Source organism: Ovis aries, chromosome 3, assembly GCF_016772045.2.
Source record: "Ovis aries strain OAR_USU_Benz2616 breed Rambouillet chromosome 3, ARS-UI_Ramb_v3.0, whole genome shotgun sequence".
NCBI classification, from domain to species: Eukaryota; Metazoa; Chordata; class Mammalia; order Artiodactyla; family Bovidae; genus Ovis; species Ovis aries.
Genome location: NC_056056.1, coordinates 185,779,806 through 185,803,504, shown reverse-complemented (window position 1 = coordinate 185,803,504; position 23,699 = coordinate 185,779,806). Strand labels below are relative to the sequence as shown.

Sequence of the window (23,699 nt, the reverse complement as noted above, 5' to 3'; positions counted from 1 at the left end):
TATTGAAAAGTAGAGACATTACAGACAAACATCTATTTATTCCAAGCTATGGTTTTTCCAGCAGTCATGTATGGATGTGAAAGTTGGACTATAAAGAAAGCTGAGCATCAAAGAATTCATGCTTTTGAACTGCGGTGTTGGAGAAGACAAGATCTTGAGAGTCCCTTGGACTGCAAGGAGATTGCACTAGTCAATCCTAAAGGAAATCAGTCCTAATATTCATTGGAAGGACTGATGCTGAAGCTGAAGCTCCAATACTTTGGCCACCTGTTGCGAAGAACTGACTGACTAGAAAGACTGCGATGGTGGGAAAGACTGAGAGCAGGAGAAGGGCAAGTTCGGATTGCATCACTGACTCAAAGGACATGAATCTGAGCGAGCTCCAGGAGTTGGTGATAGACAGGGAAGCAGCCGGGTATGCTTCAGTCCTGGGCTGCAAAGAGTCAGACACAACTGAGCAACTGAACTGAAAAGTGGAGATGACTGGGGTATAAATCTACAACACGAGCATCCAATTCTCAGTACAAACTAGGCCACAGTGAAATTTAACATCACCTGGTATCTGCCTTTCCTGAAGTAACCTGCTTTATTCTATGACATGATCATTTTAAACAAAATATTACATTCTACCTATAATTTTTAAAAAGAGTATAGGGTATAGGATTATAGAGAGCTTAGTATACATTTGAGAACTCATGCTTAGATTTTCTTTTTAAATATAGTCAAAATAAAACAGAGTTGCTTGAAGACATTTTTTTTAACTAAATTCTTACATTTACAATAACTCATGAAATTACTTATTCTGAACAAGACCAAGAATAAAAGTATTACTTCTATTTCTACCATTTTCAACAATAACTTCATCTTAGATATAATCCTATTTCACCTACTTTAACTCTGTATCTTTATATAACTAACATCCAAAGTCATCTATATTAGAACTCAAACTCAACTAGTACAAAATTTATAACCCAGAGGGGAAGGAAGGATGAACAGACAAAACAGGAGTTTCAGGGCGGCAAAAATACAGATACTATAATGCTGGGTATATGTCATTAGGTAACTGTTAAAACTCAGAATGCACGTCTCTAAGAGTGAACTCTAATGTAAACTTCAGACTCTGGGCAATAAGGATGTATTCATATTGTGCATGGGCTTCCCTGGTGGCTCAGATGTTAAAGCATCTGCCTGCAATGCGGGAGACCTGGGTTTGATCCCTGGGTTGGGAAGATCCTCTGGAGAAGGAAATGGCAACCCACTCCAGTATTCTTGCCTGGAGAATCCCATGGATTGAGGAGCCTGATGGGCTACAGTCCACGGGGTCGCAAAGAGTCAGACAGGACTAAGTGACTTCACTTTCATATTGTGCATAAACTGGAAGAAATGTACCACTCTGGTGCAAGATATTGATAATGGTGGAGGCCATGCATATGAAGGGACAGGCGATATTTGGGAACTCTATAGTTTTCATTCAAATTTGCTGTGAAGCTAAAAATACTCATAAAAAGTTTTTAAACATAAACATACATAAATAATTTTGAAAAATTATAAACAAAGAAGCACCTGAAGAAGCAAATATAAATCAGAATATACTTTATATCCTATCATGATATAATAATAAACATTTTCTAGAAGGGCAAGTGAGAGATAAAGATAAAATACATATGCATCACCCACTGAGGACATTGGTAAAATAGGCCTAGTTAAAATAAAAGGTCATTTTTACACTGTAAAATCAGTAGAAATAAATAGCTGTAATCAGGAAGGCTATGTCCAGAGTTTGAGATTTACTACTTCAGGAAAAAGATTAGTTGGGATCCTAAATACTTAAGAAAGCAGAACAATGGAAAGAAAACTTAAGTATCTTTAGCAAATTATGCAGGAAAAGAACATTTTGGTATGCACATTATTTAGGTTGTTAGCCCTTAGGCATCTCTAGTTCATTCACAAATATTTGTTTGGAAGCAGAACACAATAATTTAGGAAGCTTCAAGAGGTCAGATTTCATCTTTAGATGTATACATGTACAGAGACTCAAAAACTTTGTAGCTAATGCTAGCAGAAATTGAAACCTTCATATTTTTGTATGTCATGTATTTCCAGAGTTCAACTTTTACTGCTTGGGCAGTGGGAAAAGAGCTTGATGACAACAAACCATATGTGTGTGTGTGTGAGCCTCAAATAGGCCAGTAAAAACCTGAGCTAATGTTCCATGCATGAAGGGATATGAAAAAGTGCACTATGATGAAAAATGGAAAACTGTACACTGGAACATATTTATAATTTTAATAGTAAAAACACAATCTTGTCTCTCCCTTATTACTAGTTTTGAACACTGAATAAAATTCCAGATGAAAGCAGACATAACTTTTAACATTTCTAGAATAAAGTAATACATTTCATTCCTGGACAGCTCTCTACTAAAAGCACTAGAAGCCCAGAGACACCTAACGCTAAGTTATTTTGTTCAACTACATCTGTTTCAACTTTAAAATCTCTCCAAACGATGAAAGTGGAAATTAAAAGAGAAAGGCATTTGAAATGAACCAATACTTAGGGACTAGGAAGAAAGAAGAGGATGAGTAAAAAAATTTATTTTTAATAATCTTAAATTAGATAATGCCTTTTTAAATACAAGACACAGCCTAGAAACCAAAAAGAAAGGACAGAGAGGGAATGCAGTAACCATTTACCATAAAAAAGTAACTTCTTTAATATACAAAGAACTCTTTAAAGGTAGTAAGAAGAAACCCAATGACCAAGCAAAATGGGCATATGGCATGAACAAGGAGTTTCATACAAAAATACAAATGGGGAAGAAAAATCAAAGATATTCAGCTTATTTATAAAGAAATGCCAATGTTAAAGTACAATATCATTTTTCATCCATCAAAATGGCAAAAATTTAAAAAAAGTGATTATACCCACTGTCAGTGAGGTTAAAGAAACAAGTACTCTCACATAGTTGTGGAGTATAAATGAAACTATTTGGGGAAGATATTTGGCATTATCTATCAAAATTTTTTACCAATCTTACTGAGATATAACTAGCATATAACATTATATAAGATTAAGGTATAAACATATATACTGTGAAATGATTACCACAATAAGTTTAATTAACAATCACTACCTCAGCATTAGAAATGTTTTTTCCTTGTGTGACAACTTATCAAAACATTAAATATTATCTAAAAGAGAAATTTCATTTCTAGAAATTTTACATACATATATTCACACAAGTACATAAGGAATATATACATATATTCATATGAGAAATTATATTCAAGAATTTTCACTAAGCATTGATATTAGCAACCTGTCAGCAATCTAAATGCCCATCAATAAGTATCCAAAAATTATTATAGCTTGTGAATAAAATATACCACTGTATATACTTAAGTGGGAAGATGTCCAAAATATAAGGTTAGGTTGGAAAAAGCAAGCTATAAAACAGATGTAATGAATGACCCCATTTGTATTAGGAAAAAAGTAACATAAGCAAATAGGGCCACATGCAGAAAACTGGTTATTAGCACTCGTCAGTGGTACTAGGTTTAGAGAATGATGAGGAGGCTTCGATTTTCACATAATATCCTTTATATTCAAATTTGATCATATATGCTTTTAAAAATATTTAAATAGATAATACAATTTTAAATGTAAAATAAAATGTATTTATGGTTCAAAGTGGATTAGAGAAAAAGATATGACATTCCAAAGATTGGATAAAACTTTTGAAATTATAAAGACTGTATTATATACTATATTCTGTTAATATTTCATTCAAACAAATGCCTAGAAGAATCTATAAATAATTCACAGTAGACAAAATAAGCAAAGCAAGATCTAGATTTCTATGAACCACAATACATTGTTTAGTTATTACCTCTGCCACTCTCTTTGCTGTGGTGAAAGATCAAATATTGCCTGAAATGAAGCAAAACATAATCACCAGAACTGTCAATTTCTCCCAGCTTTAATATCATAATTTAAAACATTTTCTTTGAGCAAGGAACCAATTTACAGTGCCGTTAAAAACAAGTATTCGTAATTTACATTTAATCTTCCATAAGTCAAACTAATAAGTTTAAATATAAATATATAAATTTAAAAACACTTATACTCAAAAATAGTATGCAGAAATTTTACTAACTGAAAATATTTTCCTGTTATAAAAACCTACATTTATAGGAATGGATACAATGCAATCTATCACATGTACAAAATGGTAATTTAGGGCTTAAAATCATTTACATGATGCCAGCAAGAAACTTAAGCTTTAAAAAAGAAGAAGAAATGAAAAACTCATACAGCTCAAGTATAGTATTCAAGCATACAAAGCCTACGTTTCTGTCATGGTATTTTACCACGATAAAATCAACAAGTTTTGAAACAAGCTAAACAATGTCACTGTAATTCCCAAATGTATTAACCAAAAGAATAATTCAAGAAATGTTACCTAGGTACTATAATCATCAATTCAAAGACAAATTTTGTTATTTTGTAGACTCAGAGGGAAAAGGGCAAGCTCTCATGGTTTGCGGCAATACCCATAATTTAATTTTCCAATAGCAAGTCCACCTTTGATATTTATAAAGACAATTCATAAATAGACATATTAATTCTACGTTTTAACTCATCATTATTATTAATGATGCCTCCATAACATGTCCTGACCTACTACTCTCTCTCTACAAATCCTTGGTCTTAACCCCTCATTCCATCAAACAGCTCTAACTCTACGCCTTTGGTTATTTAATTATGTTAACCTGGAGCCTACCTCTCCTGTAATTGTGACCCTAAAGTCAGTCTAAATTCTACACACCATTTGTTCCAGGTTAAATCACCCCCTTCTTTCTGATTACAATGAAATCACTTTGGTTACTCCTCCTGCAACCTTTTCACACCATGGCACACAGAGAAAATGCTAACATCTAAAAAACACACCAAGGCAAACGGATGAGGCTACATGCACCTGCTCCCCAGTTACTTTGTGAATAAACTGTTGATAGCAGGGACTGCAATTTTTCCTTTGGTATCCCCAAACTGCTCAACATAGTGATTAACACAGCAGGTAAAGAACCACAGAGTGGCTTTGTGTTAGGCCACATGCTACTTAAATTATTATCTCAATCTTCATAACAATCTTGTGAGTTTATTACTCTTTTATATATATAAAAGAACTCAAAAGGTTAAAAATTTTTTTCAAAATCACAGGTAGTAAGGGTCAGTGTATAAGCCCAATTTTCAGATTTTTCACTTTCTCACATCCCTAAAAATGGTTCTTTTCTTTAAACAAATAATAGCTATCACATAGCATAATGTGATCATGGTTTAGAAACTTATAAAATTATTAGAATTAAGTTTCTATATTCAGACTGCATATTAAAAGAACGAGTGAAAATTTAAAAACAAGTAAAAATTATCTCAAATAATTTTACATTAATAATAATTCTGAAATATTTTAATATAAATTAGGACAAGGGAGTGAATACTTACCAGAAACATTGTTAAACATTTTAAAAATTACTGATAAAAAGCATACAATTTTTAAGTATACATATAAGAAGTATACATATTAATAAGTTTCTAGCTTTATGACTAAGACATGACTTTTATTTCATGACAGTTAAAATAAAACTTTTCTATTTGCAGATGATGGACAGAATGGCAGAAACTGTTACAATGGAATAATCAATAATCTTGCCACAATTACATAATTCTAACATATCCATCAGAGTCTAATATCTGTAATGCGTTATGCTTTACATTTTGTGAACTATAAAAAAAGAAAAATATCAAGCAATTTCTTCTCAGGAGTTTAGCATCTAGCTAGAGAGACAAGCTATCCAGAAAAAATATACATTAAAAAAAAATCAGAGACTTAATAAATGTAAAGAGTGACAGACACTCAGAATATGGAGACTGCTAGAAAATATCATAAATAAATTTCAGAGGATAAGCTCAAGATGACATTTCCTCAAATCCTCACAATGCTTAAAGAAACAGAAAAATGAGGACACAAACTATATCATTGTTTTGAATTATTTTAAATTAGCATCCCCCTGCTGGAAATTTTTAAAAACTTATGCAAGCCAGCATACAAGGGAGACTAAATTGAGAAAATAGCCCAACACATAATTAATTTCATGAGACAAGAAAAGTTCATGCAAGCAGCAATTAAATTGCCAATTCACAGTAAAAGGGGAAACAGGTGATAAAAGACAATAACACACTTGAGGAAAAGACAGCGTCCATCCTAAGAACACTTTCAATAATTCGATCAATGCCAGAGACTGAATTCCACAGCAGTATTATTCCCAGCTTATATGTGACCTGGACAGTAATATCAATTAAGCAAAATTACTGCCACAGCTGCCGGCTAGTGAGGACAGTCACACCAGTTAAACAAAAAAGGAATTACCTTAGCTAAATTTAACCCATCAAAAAAGAAACACGGAAAAGAAACACTGTGGTGCCCTAGTGATGCACTCTGCCATCCTGAACCCAGTGTGACTTCTTCCTTTCTTTTCAAAAACTTCTGAAGCTTTAACTTAGAAGAAGCATAGCCTACTTCAACTCTCAATCAGTTATTTGGCCATGCATTTTCCCATCCAAAAGAACAAGAAAACAGACAAAAAAGATTCATTAATTTGAAGGACGTGGTCAATCTGAGGTCCAAGGCCTAATTTTCCTCTATGATACCATTTCTAAAAATAAGAAAAAAAGTTTTTCTAATATCTCTCAATGAGATTTAACATCATGAAGATAGAAAAAATAGAGTGATCTGCAATATATTAGAGGTGGGAAGTAGAATCACTGAATTTTAAAACATAATGAAGGCATTGAAAAAAAAGATTGATTCAGAAGTCAGAGGCAAAGTTCAAAATATTCATCTTATGCAGGAGTTGATAAAATATTGAGAACCACTCCAGGAAAGGCAACATCATTTGATAAGAATCTTTAAAAGCAGAAGCAAAAGTATTATTCTGAGTATCTTTAAAGCAAACCAACAACCAAAAAATACTTAAAAATTCAGACCACTAATATCACCAAAAGCCAAAAACAACTGAAGGAGATCTACATTTGGATATATAGGATAAATATCTGAATTTCAAAAGGAAAGGAAAGAAAGCATGAAAGTAGATAAATACATTCCCTACAAGGAAAAAAATATTGTGCCAGAAGGCAATAAAGGAATGTCCACAAAGCTGAGTGCGAAGTATCATAAAGCAAGAATTCTATCCTCAGCCAACTTTACATGTATGAACAACGGAATGACAGAATGGCAGTCTGCCACAAAACATAATCCTCATATTCCTAAAAAAAAAAAAATTATTTTATACTGGACTATAGCTGATTAACAATGTTATGATAGTTTCAGGTGGACAGCAAACGGACTCAGCCATACATATACATGTATCCATTCTCCCCCAAACTCCCCTCCCAACCAGGCTGCCATATAACGTTGAGTAGAGCTCCCTGTATTATAGGGTAGGATCTTGTTGTTCATCTATTTTAAATATAGTAGAGTGTACATGTCCATCCCAATATTCTTTCTGTGATAAAGAAGCCACAAAAAGTCCCTTAAAAAATGATCAACAAAAATAAAGAAACAAAGAAGTGTAGAAAATAACAGCAGTAAAACTCAGTTAAAGTTGAAGAATTATTCCTAAAATAGTATGAAATGTAATAAAAATGTGAACGTGCCTAACAATAATCACCACCCAAACTTCCAGATAACAGTATGCAGTAACACAGTACCTGATTTTGTAAGGTAACTAATCTCATTAAAAATTACTGTGATATCAATTTTTTGAGTGGAGTAAAGGAGTTAGGAAGTAGAGAGATTCAGAGTGACACTAACAAAAGTAACTTTTTCTTTAGAAAACTTTATTTTAAAAGTGTGTATGAAAAGGCATAAATACATTTTATTGCTATAAACTAAAAATAACTTGGTAATCAAAACTAACCTAAGGGCTTCCTTTTTCTCCTCCACACATTCAGTTACTTCTAATCCTCCATCACCTTTAGTCTTCACTTTCCAATTTTGTTTATAGAGAGTTCACAACTGTCAATGGTAAACAAAACAACTCAAGAATGCATGAGTAAACTTAAGTACCACAAAGCCAACAGAGTAGCCAGCAGACAAACTAGCTGGGAGTTCTGTACGTTCTTCTCTAAAGCTTCTTTAGGCCTAGTTCTGATCAGGACCTGTTATTACCTGCCCCTGTAATGTGATATCTGCCCCTACAATGTGCTGGTGTCTTCTGATAAATCAGTTTTATTACGCACAACTTGTGCAATGAAAACGATAAGACAATGTCAGTATTTCACCAGGTCTAGGAAATAGAGGTGTGAAGGTAGGTGAAAAAAAGTAAATGTATATAAAATTCTCCTCTTAGATACTGCTTCATTCTTGATTACATGAGAAATGTAGCTCAGACATTTTTAAGGACTTAAATCTGGTAAAAGAAGAATACAAATAGGACACAGAATTTCTAAATCATCAGAAAAAAAGGAATGTCATCACTCTAGCAACTGTATAAATGAGATAAAGAACTGTTAGGAAGAATTAACAAAAAAGATAAAATAAGTACAAGGTTATTGTTATAGAGGTTTATCCAAATTCTAACAATAGTTATCTCAAGGCTTTAGTATCAAATATAACTTTTTTCTTCCCCTAAACGTTTACAAAGGAAATGTATCACTTTTATTTTCTTGTTTTATTTTTTACTGAAGTATAGCTGACTTACATTGTCATTCATGACTCCTGAATTAAGAAAATGTATTTTTTTAAAAATTAGCTCAGACAAAACTAAAAGCAAATATCAAAACTGTTTTCAAGGGAAAAATTCCTCAAAGCATACAACTGAAAATGACATGTGAATCAAACTTACTGGTTCATAAACTAGACCATCGGCAGATGCAACCATTGTTTCTGCTAAATCCAATACATCTGCTCCAACATCTGCATTAAAAAAAAAAATTAGAAGTTTTATATTCTATGCTCAGAACCAAACTATGTGATATAAACTAACAAAATAAGATGAATAATAGAAAACTCACAAATATGTAGGGTCACTTTCCTATACTGCTTATTTATTCAAGTTAAAACAGTAGTAGTATATAGTTTTGGTGGAAATAACTTCAAAAATTAATAATGCTTTTTCTACTTTTTACTCAGTGAGAAAGATGACTTGGAATCTCACAGTAAAAATAGTATAAACTTAACTGAACTGAAGAGCTTTGCAAAAACTGGCAATAAACTAATCACAGTATTAAATGGCTGCTGAACAAAATATTAATGACAATAATTATTTTTAGAGATTAAAAAAAATCTTAAGGCAAAGCTACTGATGACATTTAAATAGTCAACAAATAGGGAAAATTTATCTTGAAAAGGGTAAAATTTTATTGGTATTCAAACATCTATAATAAAGCAAAATATGATAATTTGGTATTAATACTAACTCAATAGTTTAGATACAAAATATTTCTTTTATCTTAAAACCACTAACATAAGAAAATATAAATGGAAAAGGAAAACAGATTTAGATGAAATCTCTTAGAAATAAATTTCTTTAATTGGATATAATGAGTTTACAACTTTAAAAACTTTTGTTTGAATTACTGAATTCTTGGTCTCTACTTTTCAAGCAGTACTTTACATACAATTTAAGATGAAAAAGCATCCTCATTTCTAAGAGCAATACTGATTCAAACAGTATCTATCTGGAATAAAAACATTTTTTCACTTCTACCAGTATAATTAAGTGAAGCCAGTGAAGAAAACAGAAAACGGTAACACCACCATTAACTTAAAAGATTTGAATCTGTGTGCAAAAGTAAAAGTAAAGGGTTGTAAATTTAAACAGTGATAGGATATGTTTGTGGAAGGTGGGTGTAAAAACTGGTACTCCAAACAAGATATACCTAAACTAGAACTTTGACTTATCAAAATTTCCTCCAATTTTCTTTCATTTTAATCATACTAATGTAAAAGTTAAATCTCTTCATGGAGAAGAAATTTAAAAAATAAAAGCTGTGGAGAAAAACATTCTTATTTGCATTGTTAAATAACACTACAACAGTATTTTACAATATCATAAAGGGAAAATAAAGTTAAAACAACCAGTATTTTTTACTTTTTACTAGCAATTATCTGGAGGAGGCAATGGCAACCCACTCCAGCACTCTTGCCTGGACAACCCCATGGATGGAGAAGCCTGGTAGGCTGCAGTCCATGGGGTTGCTAAGAGTCAGACATGACTGAGTGACTTCACTCTCACTTTTTACTTTCATGCATTGGAGAAGGAAATGGCAACCCACTCCAGTATTCTTGCCTGGGGAATCCCAGGGATGGGGGAGCCTGGTGGGCTGCCATCTATGGGGTCGCACAGAGTTGGACATGGCTGAAGTGACTTAGCAGCAGCAGTAATTATTTAACCATAACTTATATATGCATTCATCAAGTTAAAGATGTACTTACATTGACACTTCATGGCAACAGTAATATCTATATTGATTCTCAATTTGCTAAAAAATGAAAAGGAAACATTATAATATATTAATTGATCAATAAAACATGAGCAATAAAAATCAACTGATCTATGAAAAACTTGAACTTCACACAGAATACGTCAGTTAGAACTTGTATAGCATTTCATATGGCCAAAACAAAGGCTCTTCAAAAGTAACAATTCTATTTTGTAATTATTCCAAAAGCCATTCTGACTTACAAGTTTTAAACACAGTATCCTTTAATTAAATGGCAAGTTTACAACTGAGAAGTCTAAGCAACTCAGAAAAAAGTATTAACCTCTGTTTACATAAATCTTATATAGACTATGTGACTAAAGAATGTAAAACTTTCAAAATCAAAAGGTAGGAATTGAAAGTCTTTCTTCCCTTATCAAATAAATACCATACATCCAGCATTATGCCTGATATGCTACAAATAGCACAATCTTTATTCTTTATCATGGACCTATAAAATGGACAGCGTCAGTTCTACAGATAAGCAATGGTATTTACAGAAGTATAAATGCATGCCTAGTTTAAGACCAGATAACCACGGAAGTGGCATAGTGGAAACTAGGTCTGTGTAAGTCAAAATAAATGTACCAAAATTACTAGAAAAAAAGAAATCTGATTCTTAAAATTTTGCATGGCCTTTTAAAAAGACTCACTCAATGCCTTATTTTCAAATGATCAGTTCAAATCAAACTAATTTTCAAAAAGAATTAAGCACCAAGAAAACAGAATGAGTACAATCAGTATTAGTCCTGTCTGTCCTGTGCCTCCTATCAAAACTTTTTTTCACCCTAATAATTTTCATCTGGTTTCAACAGAGAGTCTGGATTTTTAGAATTTCATGTAGTCTTAAAGTTGTCTAGAGTTCAGACTGTAGTCAAATAACCCTGGAGTTTAGGCTCACGAGATTTTATAGGAACCAGAAGATGAAGCCAAGTGGACAGGCTTCTGGGCATCCCCATTACACTTGAGGTGAACTACATGACTTCATTTGTAAAGAAGAAAAAGTGTTTCACTGGGGCTAAAAAAATAAATAAATGAGAAAAACAACAAATTCCTTAAAAACTAATGGCATTAAGAATAATATTGATGTTACAGATCACAAAACTAAGGCCCAAAAAAGCCAGCTACATGACTTGCCCAAGGTTACAAAGGACCTATTACAAATGTTGACTGACTGAATTCTCATTGATCTGAAGAGGAAAGTAGTATAAATATTATCCCCATTTTACAGAAAAGAAAACTGAAGCACATGCAGATATAGAGTTAGTCAGTTCTCAAAAGTCACACACCAAGTAACTGGCAGATCTGGGACTGAAAATGCGAAGTAAATGTTTCCTGCCATCTAGTACAACCTACATGTTATAAACCTGTTATCTTCAATCAACTAAAAAATCCAAATGATATGAATAAAGTATGTTTTGTTTCCTAATTAAGATACTATTATTTTCAAAGGCTTAAAAGTGATGTTTACCTTAAAATATAGTTTATACATAATTTACAACAATCAAGCTTTAAGTATAAACAATGTTACCATAATTTGTTTTCCAGCTCAGGCAGATCAGTAAGATATTTCAAAATCTAAAGAGTAAACAGTTTCAAAACATCAAACAATTTCCATCTTTTCAACTTCTAAGGAAAAATACATTCTGTTCTCCTAACCTTTTTAAACAAATATATAAACAATCAGAGAACCTCTCTTTTATAATTGAACCAGTATGCAAATGATTCTAAAATATTTTACCTAATTCATAATGAGAATTTTTAAGGACTATTTCTTCAGAATTAAAATAAACTATGTATAAAATTAAACCATTTTATTTTCAGAACAATTTAAATCTAAAGGCATTTCAAAAAATAAAAGCAGTTACCTAGAAAAATCCTTGTCTACTTCATATTCATACTTCATCCATGTATCTTGATATACTGAAAATTCCATTATAGTTAATAAAGCCATAGTGGTAAATGCTATTAGAGAAACTGAGAAACCAACAAAAAAGAAAGAATTAAAATAATTTTAAAAAGGTAAACAGCAGGAAACTGAGATTAAAATTAGCAAAGAATACCCTAATATAATTGCCATGTGAATGAATACTGTAAAAGATTTTTCTTAAAATATTAAAAAAATTTTTCTAAAACAACTTAAAAATGAATATTTAATGAACACAAACATTTGCATTATTGAGAAAGCATATTATTTCTTCAGTATTAAGGACATTTCTCACTAAATGGATCTGTCAAAATTACACAAAGACACAAAACTTTTACCTTGTTACAAACAGCAGAGTCACAGATATGATAAATGATAAAAGTAAGGAAGTTTCACAACACAAATTTGAAAGTAGTCCCCTCAAATTAAAAATGGCATCCATGCTGTAGCCCAATTAAAATAACAAAAAAACAGCCTAATTTCTTAGATCTTGAGAGTTCACAATCTGTGCCAGAAAGTCAAATAAAATCTCCATCTCTGCTTACCAAAGCAGATAGATAAAACTCTATCTACTTGGAAATCTCCCAAATATTTCACTTCATTTTAAAAGATCTAATTAAAAGAAAAAGCACTATCATCTACTATGACAAAAAACACTTAAAATGGACAGTGTAACAAGAACTTGTACTATGTTCATTGACAAAGTTAATCACAGGAGATTAGAAATAGCAAATAATGTAAACTTTACCAAATTATTTTACCAAATGAAATGTGAATCTTATGAGAAATATACTGTTTTATTAGTTCTTCACATAGAAAAAAGTTATAGTAAATACTGTTACATTTTTCTGATATATTTCATTACTATTTTATTTAACAAATCTCTCTCTCTGTACCAGGCACTGCTCTGAGTATTTTATAAATATTAACTTATTTAATTGCTACTGCAACTCCACCAGGTAAACACTGATAACATCCTCATTTTGTGTAAGAAGAAACTAAAGCATAGACAGGTTGAGGAACTTTCTCAAGATCAAGTATTTAGGAAGGGGCAGAGGTGGAATTTAAATCCAGACAGTCTGATTCCAAAGTCTAAGCTCTTAACTTACTGCCCTATTCTACCTTTCTTTAGTAATGTGAAATTTAAGAATTTTATTATCATATCTAAAGTGACTTACTCTTAACCAAAACAGACTAGGGCAGTTTCAACATCATTAAATAACTTCAATTCTATCTACATATAAAAATCTTAATAATAATTCAAGAGCACCAAAGCAGTATAACTGAATTAATTTGTTCAGTTATGCTTTAATAAACACTGCTAAATGCATAGGCTGCTCTGGGTTGGATGCCAAAAAGCATATACAGAAGAATAAATTTAAGGCAAATAGTGTGACATGAGGACAGACCAGCTATAAAGTTACTTTGATGAGTTTAAAGTTCCTTTAAAATTCACTGATGAGTTCTTCCTCATAGTGACATTTCTGTAAGTTCTTTTTTGGGGGAAAGAAAGGTTTTTTTTTAACCTTTTTTCTTCTTTTTTTCATTGGTGTATAACTGTCCTCCAATGTGTTAGAGTGACGTGAATCAGCTATATGTATGCATACACTCCCCCGTCATGGACATGCCTTCACCCCACCACCCTCACTACCATGCTAACTCAGAAGATGAACTTCCTGAAGGAGTTCTGATTTGAACTGATACTCACCTGTACCCCCACTGGCTGAAGTCTCCACATAGCTCTCAGGAACCTTTGGAAAGGCATCCAACTCTTTCACCAAACTTAAGGTTTTCCTCCGATTCAGTCGCCTCATCTTCAGGAAAACCTTCTTCTTCTTTCATATAGTCATGCTAAGAAATTTAAAAAAATGAATAAATGCATCCTTCAGAAAGATTAAAAGGTTGATTTTATTTTTAGATAACTGGCAAATGTCCTTGGAACATTCTCATTCCTCCTCAAGGGAAAAAAAAGCTTAACACTATTCTTTCTCCACTCCCACCCTGACAAAAAGTACTAATGAAAGGTAATTTACACACACTAACACATTTAACAGCTAAATAATGTGAAAAGCTACTCAATCATATCTGTAATATTTGAATATACAAATTAAAATGGTTATTCTCTTAAATTAACAAAACATACAAAAATAACACATTTCCATTAAAGGATGACAATGAAGTAAAATAGACATGCTCATATATTGCTAACAACAACATAAATAATCACCACTCCTCTTTTCACCACATAAATTCCTCTTTTAGGAATGTATCCTAAGGAAAATATATGTGTTGTGAACAAAAATTTCATTATGAGGGTATTTCACAAAACCCTCACATCCAATAGACAAATTTAGTGAATTAAAAGTTCTGAATCTAAGTAAGCACTGAAAATCTTATAAAAGAAAATACAATAATGTACAAAAATACTCGTAACACATTAAGAATAGAAGGCCATATTCCAGTTTTATTAGATGCAGGGAAAAAGATACTTGGGGAGAAAAACTGAAAGCCTATACACAAAATGTTTTAAGTAGATAATGGGAGAATTTTGTTCTCTTTACAAAATTTTGAACTTTACAAATTATTTTTATAATAAAAATATTATTTAAAAATTGACTGCTTGCTATTCTCCTTTTGATCATTATGCCAACTATATCTAAAATATGCAAGCCATAAAATAACTGAAATCACAAATATTTATAGAATTTTATATGGCTGATTTATATAAATATTATAGGTGATACTACAAGCATTACCCAAATCAAAGCTGTACTGATAAAATTAACACCTAATAGAAAGAGTCTATTGGTTGTAAAGTCACTAAAAAAAAAACCCAGTGTCTAGAAGAAAGCAGAAAGACTTATCTAAAATCTAAATAGTATTAATACAGAAAGAAAAGACCAAAGAAAGAGTATTCATGGAGAAAAAGGAGACCAGAGAGGTAAAAATTGGCAGGAATCACAAACACTGCCCAAAAGAGAGCAAGCCCTAACCAGGGGCACTACTTAATCAGTCCATGCAGGATCCACGGCCCTAACATGAAGCTGAATGCATTAAAGGGCTGATTTTATTTGCTATTACAAACATCCAACTTACTCCCCTTGCTGATTCCATGTTTAAAAGTGGCCTTCAGATTATAATTTGGTTTTCATATACATGGTTTTCCTAAGAAAAAAAAGAACATGTAGACAATAGAGAAGACAGAGTTTGATTCCCATGATAGATGTGAATTAAAGCTTCTGAGTGTTTATTAAGCATAAGCCATGGCTCCTCATGTTTGTTCAACTCAGTAATCAAATTTATTTTCTATACCCACTTAGCAGTAATAGCACCAAGACTGATCCTTCTTCCATCTTTCAAATTTCTACTCATTCTCTCCTACAGGAGTTAAATAATAAATACGTTCAAGCCACTTAACTTTAAAACAAAACTCTCAAGGTAAGCTCAAAACCAACTCAACTCTGGCTACTGCTCCAGTGTTCTTGCCTTGAAAACCCCATGAACAGTATAAAAAGGCAAAAAGATATGACACTTAAAGGAATGAGTTGTCTCCATTCATATCCTGAGACTAATTCCTCGGTTCTCAACTAAATTTGCTCTCAGCAAGGTCATCAACAATTTCCTTAGTAACAAATCCAATGGACAATTTTGGCCTTAATTCAGTTTTGCTTCTGAGAGAATACATTTTCTCACTTGTTCATCACTTCTTTTCCCTCTTGAAAGTCTCATACCTTGGCTGAGGTAATACTACATTCCTGATTTGGCTTATTTTGCAGATTCTTCCTCTCAGATTCTGCACTAGGCTCTTCCCTCAACCTCCACACTCCCCAAGTGGTCTCCCATTCCTTCCATTTCCATCAACACGTTGATTCCTCTTGAATTTTTATTACCAGTCCAAATCTTTCTGCAGACATGAATATCTTTCTGCCTTCTATTACATTTTCATTGGAGCACTGGAAAGACAATTTAGAGTAAATATGCCTAAAAATAAACACTTCACCCTACCAAACATGTTTCTCCTCCTGTGTCCCTAAATTAATGATGACACATGCATCCAAATGCACAAGCTAGAAACATGGATTTCATCCTTAAACTCTTCTTAAATTTCTCACAATTCTAACTTTTCCAGGCCCAGAGAAATTCCTTACTAGGATCCTAGTCTCAGCTGCCATAATCTATCTCTGCATTGCTTCAAATGATCTTCAAACCTTCGATTCACTCTCTATATGACAATCAATAATATTCTTAATACATAAAACTCATTATATAAGTTTCATTTTAAAAGATTTACATAGGTTCCCGTTACATTTAAAGAGTTTGAAATCTATCCCAACATGTTTTACAAAGCACTGAAAACACAGACCCTGCTTACCTCTCTTCAAAACCCAGTTTCTCAAAGTCTTAGTTCCAACCTTACAAAATCACTTTCTATTCCTTAAACACACTATTCTGTCTACTAGAAATATCCTCCCCCTCCTACCCACCTCTACATTTGGCTAACTTTCTTCACATCTCAGTCTAAACATCTCCCTCAAGGAGGAAAAACCTTCAATGACCTCAACCATGAGTTACTGCATTTGCTCCTAGAACACTGTAGTTTTAGCACACTATTTCTACCTGCTTGTTTTCTCCATAGTAATGTTAAGGCAGGGACCATGGGTAACTTAGTTTTTGTATCTTCAATGCACATGAGGTTACCTGATAAATATTTATGGAAGGAAGAAAAGAAGGAAGGTGGGAAATTCGCCATTAACATTCATGATAGCACAACTTTCCAATCAAAACATCCATACTTAGATAAGTATGTAAAAATATAAGATCTACAAGTATAAATCACTATAGTATATCTCCAACACCTTTAACAGTGGTTGGCTCATAGTAGCTATAGCATTGTTGAGCAAAAGAATAAAACTGTGAATTTTATTTTCTAAACATTCTATGTATTTTAATAAGCCTTACAAATGCTTTCTTATAAATTGAATCTAAGTATAAAGATATGGCAGGCAAGTAGTTGGTTTTCCCAACACTCTAATATTCATACAGCCTATCCAGTACTCCTCCCTTAATCATCTAACTAGTGTACTCACTGGCTATCTCCCTCTCCCATTTCTAGTTTCTACAACTGCACAGCCTGACCCAGAGAACACATAGAGGGCACTCTCACTGGCTCTCCCCAAACAGACTAGAAAAGCTGACAACAGGCCATGTTCCTGGTGAACTGGCGGGGGTCTCACCTTCCCCTCAAGACAGCTCTATTCTACACTTGAGCACCTGCCACTCTGCTGCTCTTCTCTCATTCTTATTATCTCAGCACTAACCTACACCCGAGAAGTTCGTTCCACCTCGAAAATTGCCAGTCTGCTCTATAGAGCCACTATTTTGATATGAACAAGTCATCTGTTAACTTCTAGTTTTTCTAAAAGCAAGCCTTCTACCTGCTATTTATGAAACTTGACATTCTTCTAGTGGCATTTCTCTTTGAATCCTACTTCTTTTCTGAGACTCACAGGTAAAGTAGCGGTAGGTTTCAACATGATTTCTTGACCATTTCTTCCCTTTTTAAGTCTATCTTCTAATAATAATAAACACACATACTATACAGAATTATAGCTAACTTTCATATTATGTACCCAACTCTTTGAGACCCCATGGACTGTAGCCCGCCAGGCTCCTCTGTCCATGGGATTCTCCAAGTAAGAATACTGGAGTGGGTTGCCATGCCCTCCTCCAAGGGATCTTCCCAACCCAGGGATCGAACCTCGGTCTATACTTCTCTCTTTCCCCATCCCATGACACTCTGGCACTCACTCACAGTGATGTCATGTAAACATAACATTTATTCTCCAATCATCTCCATCTTAATTCTATACAAAGTCACACATGAACAAGGTCACATTTTGGCTCCTCTGGACTTTTTAAATTGTGTGTGTGTGTTTTAGTTGCTCAGTCGTGTCCAACTCTTTGCGAACCCATGGACTTTAGCCCACCAGACTCCTCTGTCCATGGGATTCTCCAGGCAAGACTACTGGAGTGAGCTGTCATCCCCTTCTGTAGGGGATCTTCCCAACCCAGGAATCAAACCAAGGTCTCCCACATTGCAGGCAGATTCTTTACCATTTGAGCTACCCAGGAAGCTCAAATTTAAAATTGCTCTGGCTGCTAATACCCAAAACATGAATTTTCTTCTCCGAGCAGAAACAATTATCCTTGCAGTTCTTTAATTTCTCGACTAGGGAAAAACCTACTCTTCACTTTCTCTGGGTTCTCAATCCCTTGGATTCCTCCCCATCATGCAGTTCCACTGCTCCCATTCCCACTGATTTGCTTCTCCATCCAGCTGTTAGCCATTTTCAAAAACACATTTAGAAAGACCCTAGATCAGTGATTTCCAGAGCCACAGGACTGCTATTCTGTCACAAAAGTTTCTAATCTGTACCTACTAAATGAAAAAAGCAATGATAATATAAGAATTTTTAAAGTTAAATTTATTCAATTAAAAAAAAATCTGTCTTTTATTCTGAAATTATTTCCTTTCCTTGTTTTTAATGTGCCAAATATCCTTTCTTCGGTGAAATGATAAAGCAGACAGAAAGTTTTTTGTTTTGTTTTTGGATGTCTTTCTTTAATAAAATTAAAAACTTCAATTCTACATTAGCCCTTAAGTCCAGCCCCTTTCCCTGATTTCTATATACTTTTTGTACTGGTTAACAAAATTTAGGAGCCATTATGCTAGATTCCTTTGCCCAGTGGTTTTCATAATTTGACAATCTCCAGTACCATATCTTCAATTTCTCTCCTATACTGCTGTGTATACTAAAAAATAAAACACATAAGCTCTACTAAGTCATTGATAACAACTGAGACTAAAACAATGCTTTGAAAAACTGCATAAGAAATATGAAACCAACTTTCATGCTGGAACACAGGCACATATTATCAACACTCAATCTAAGTAATGCCACACAGCCAGTATTTCATCATCTGTGTCCATGTAAATACAATGAGACTATCAGATGCTTTGCCAAAATTAAAATACAGAATTCATGACACTTCTATGGCTCCATTACATTTAATTATTGCTTCAAACAAAAAGAAAAGGGAGGTAGGAATTGTGGAGACACAATTTATTCCTGCTACTCATACTTTATGAGCTAACTTCTATTTTTAACATATATTTGACAATATGAAAAATATTTAATTGGTTAATACATATGCATTGTTGTGAGCTGAACTATGCCTCCCAAAAGGATACATCCAAGTCCTAATCCCTGGTATCTGTGAATAGGTCTTATTTGAAAATAGCTGGGTTTTCAAAAATACAACTAGTTAAGATGAGATCACACCACATTAAGGTGGCCCCAAATCCAATGAGGGTTTCCCTTGTGGCTCAGCTGGTAAAGAATCCACTAACAATGTGGGAGACCTGGGTTCGATCCCTGGGTTGGGAAGATCCCCTGGAGAAGGGAAAGACTACCCACTCCAGTACCCTGGCCTGGAGAATTCCATGGACTGTATATAGTCCATGAGGTGGCAAAGAGTCGGACATCCAATGGCCAGTGCCTTAATGACAAGCCATATGAGGATACACAGACACACTGGGGACTATGCCATCTGAAGACAAGTAGAGATTACAGTGATGAAACTACAAGCCCAAATGTTAGACCAGGCAAGGAAGGTTTCTTTCCTAGAGCTGTCAGAGGCAATATGGCCCTGCTGACATCTTTATTTCAGTCTGGTGGCCTCCAGAATTGAAAGAAAACAAATTTCTATTTTTTTAAACCAGGCAGATGGTAATTTGCTAAGTCAGCCCTGTGAAATTAACACAAGTCATTAACAAGAATGAGAAAGGAGGTGGAATACTATCCAGGCTGCCACTGAACTTCAGAAATGAAAAACAAAACTATGACTTATCTGTAAATTTAAGCCACTTAATAATACTGCATTAGAATACAAAAGAAAAAAAAAATTTATGAAAGATAACTTAGTTTCACTTTACAGCACTATGGGCTTCCCTGGTGGCTCAGAGGTTATAGCGTCTGCCTGGAATGCAGGAGACCCGGGATTGATCCCTGGGTCGGGAAGATCCCCTGAAGAAGGAAATGGCAACCCACTCCAGTACTCTTGCCTGGAGAATCCCATGGAGGGAGGAGCCTGGTAGGCTACAGTTCATGGGGTCGCAAAGAGTCGGACACAACTGAGCGACTTCACTTCACTTCACTTACAGCACTAGATATCAAAAAAGTACTCATTCTTTTTTACTTTAAAACTTTTTACAATAGAGTAAAACGTTTAATAATTACAGTTATTTACACTAACATAATTCAAGCAAATCTAACAACCTTTCAAGTGATATTTTTAAAAAATGTTTACTTGGAAGCAAATAAGATGGTATAAATGTGAGTTCTGTGACTGGAAATGCTTGGGGTTCTTCTAGGCACTTAATAGCTATGTGACAAATTTGAAAAGATCCTCAACTTCTCACAATTCTCTATTATAATTTTATTTTAAAAGGAGGGATGGAGACATAATGGTTTACCTCACAGTTTTTAATCAAGATAAAAATGAGTCATTTGATAAATGTCTATGTCTAATTTTCAAAAGAAATGCAAAGACTTATAAGATAGCTGAGATTTGTTAAAGTCTTTAGGAAGGTGGAAAGATTATCTGAATTAGTTGATAATACCATGAATAGCTGAGTTTGATCCCTGGGTGAGGACGATTCCCTGGAGAAGGAAATGGCACCCCACTCCAGCACTCTTGCCTGAAAAATCTCGTGGTCGGAGAAGCCTGGTAGGCTACAGTCCATGGGGTCACACAAAGAGTCGGACACGACTGAGCAACTTCACTTCACTTCACCATGAATAGACTGAGAATTATGTAAATTGATAGAATAAATGTTGAGAGACATCGAGTGCTGGCAACACAAGTTGGATGCACCTAATAACAAGATGAAGCAAGGTTTGACTCCAGTAAGTACTCAATAAAAGCACACAAAATTGAATTAAGAAAGTAAGGCAAGTGTGAAGAAAAGGTCAGTGACACATGAAATATACTGACAATAGAATGAAAGTCCCCAAAAGCAAGGAGAATGGGTTACCAAGGCACTAGGTCACTGACCTAGACTGAGGTAAGACTGCATGAAGTAGTAGAAAGAAGAAATCTGTAACTTAGTAATTAAAGAGAGGATAACAGCTTAAGAAAGCAAGCAGTTGGAAGATGGAGCTTAAGCACAAATTAACCATACAGACTGAAAAGTATAATCAATTTTGGAATTAAAGAAATTACTTTAAAAAGCATCTTCTTCATTCTATATTTTGGCTAAGTACAAAAGCAACATTTTGTGAGTAGGTATGTAAGATAGAAAACAAAAATTAAAAATTAACAAGAGATAACACTTTGAGCACCACCACCCACCTTCTGAGTCTGGTATTATTATTTCCATTTTGCAGATAAGGAAACTAAAGTACAAAGAGGTTAATTTATCCATCAGGACATTAAGAGGCAGAATCATAATACTGAAAAACTGTTCAAAACGATTTATAGCAGGCATAGAACTGCCTAAAAAATAACTTCTATTAAAAATAAGTTTCACCATTTCTTCCAATTAAATCACTAACCCTAAAGGAAATTTATCATTTTCTTTCTTTCTTTCTTTTCCTGTTATTGTTCCAAGTCAGTACTAATTACCTCTGAGACTTTAAAGCTTGGTATATTTTTATGATTTGTACCCTCAATTATAACAATCAGCTGCGACTGAATTTTACCATCACAAAGAAAGAAATTCACTCCCTCTTCTTCCCCTAAAGAAAATCATGAAATTTCTTTTTTTCATGTTTTTCCCCTAAGAGACCCGGAATAATTGCAACAATGTGGAGATATCAATAAACAAATTAAGTAAACAAACATACCTACTACACTCTTCAGTGAACAAACCTGATTCATTTCTTTATAATAGCTGTATACTAGAGTACAGTGAGATATTTAAATACAATTGCAAACAAGTAAATCCCATTTTTAACTGTATCTTTGACTGCTTCTGAAGGCCCGTCTTGCAACATTTTAACAGATATTATGTAACTTTGCGTTGTCCTGAGGGCATTAAATCCTAAATATAAAAGTTACAAGAACACCTTTTCTCAAACAATGACCTACTAATTCTATATACTACCAATACCCAAGGGTATTCTCTACCACGAGTTGTTACCTAACGAGGGTTTCTTAACTCTCGAGGGTTTCAGAAAAGTACTGACACTCGAACCTCTCTCTCCTATAGCATCTCGTCCTATCCTAACCCCCTTTTCATTTTCTTAAGCGGTGCGCGAACCTCCTGAGGAGAGGCTAAGAAGATCTAGGTCTTTCTCAGACAGAGAGCAACTTGCTGCGAAGAATCAGGTATTTGTCTGAACGGGGATGGAAGCCAGACACCCGGGAAATCCGGACACCATCAGGCAGGTCTTCACAACGTGGGACCCTCGTCGCCTGAGGACGGAAGGAGCCACCGGGGCACGGGGCGCTGTAAGAAGCAATGGGCCAGGGTCAGAAGCTACGGGGAAATACCTAAACTCCTTCAAGTTGTAAGACAGCGCAGAAACACTGAACCGGAGAAAGAGATTCCCGACGCAGCGCTGCCCAGGGTCCTGCCAGTAACGCCCCCGGGAAGATAGGTAGAGCGGCTCCCAGGTCCGGCCCGTTCTCCAGAAGAGAGGAATTAAGACAGGGAACAATCCTATAACTGGCTCTCATTACTTTAACCACATTCATGCCCTGAACAGCCCTGGAGCAAGCGAGAGAACAGCACCCAGCAGGGTTTCATTATTTTACCTTGTGTTACGGTCCCAGCCGACCGCCATGTTTCACAGAAGCCCGGGTGGCCCGGGCTCCCATTTACCCGGAAATATCGCGAGAACAGAAGCCACTACCACCGTTGAAAACGTCAACACGGAGTTGGTGTAGAGCTCTCGCGATATTCCTTTTGCTGACGAAGTGCTCTGTAAATCAAGAGGCGTGGTTCAAGTTAAAGGGGTGTGGCTAAACAGAAGAGAGATTTAAATATATTTCAGTTATACCCATTTGGCTAATACGGAAGTAACTTCTCCAGAGAGGGATTTGTATTCTACCAATTTGGAAACCTGGGGCTTCCCAACTAGCGCGACTGGTAAAGAATCTGCCTGCCAATGCAGGAGAGGCAAGAGACGAGGGTTTAATCCCCGAGTCGTGAAGATCTCCCGGA

The 23,699-nt window shown here is 34.4% G+C and overlaps 1 protein-coding gene across 10 annotated transcripts in view; it reads right to left on the bottom strand.

Moving 5' to 3' along the window:
• The window catches only part of ERGIC2 (ERGIC and golgi 2), a 44,586-nt gene extending 21,231 nt beyond the window's left edge, over positions 1 to 23,355 (bottom strand). For 2 of the 10 annotated variants that reach the window (XM_060413250.1, XM_060413254.1), the window contains exons 1-8: positions 23,291 to 23,355; positions 22,794 to 22,982; positions 21,153 to 21,406; positions 14,178 to 14,320; positions 12,411 to 12,519; positions 10,496 to 10,542; positions 8,904 to 8,974; positions 3,890 to 3,930 (exon numbers count right to left, since the gene is read on the bottom strand). In XM_060413250.1, the coding sequence (XP_060269233.1) occupies positions 3,890 to 3,930; positions 8,904 to 8,974; positions 10,496 to 10,542; positions 12,411 to 12,519; positions 14,178 to 14,283 (374 nt within the window). In that variant the 5' untranslated portion in view covers positions 14,284 to 14,320; positions 21,153 to 21,406; positions 22,794 to 22,982; positions 23,291 to 23,355. Of the gene's footprint in view, positions 1 to 3,889; positions 3,931 to 8,903; positions 8,975 to 10,495; positions 10,543 to 12,410; positions 12,520 to 14,177; positions 14,321 to 15,565; positions 15,635 to 21,152; positions 21,407 to 22,793; positions 22,983 to 23,290 lie in introns of all 10 variants that reach the window. The other 8 variants (XM_060413251.1, XM_060413255.1, XM_042247330.2 and 5 more) reach the window with 4 other exon arrangements.
• Between the last annotated feature and the right edge of the window lie 344 nt (positions 23,356 to 23,699).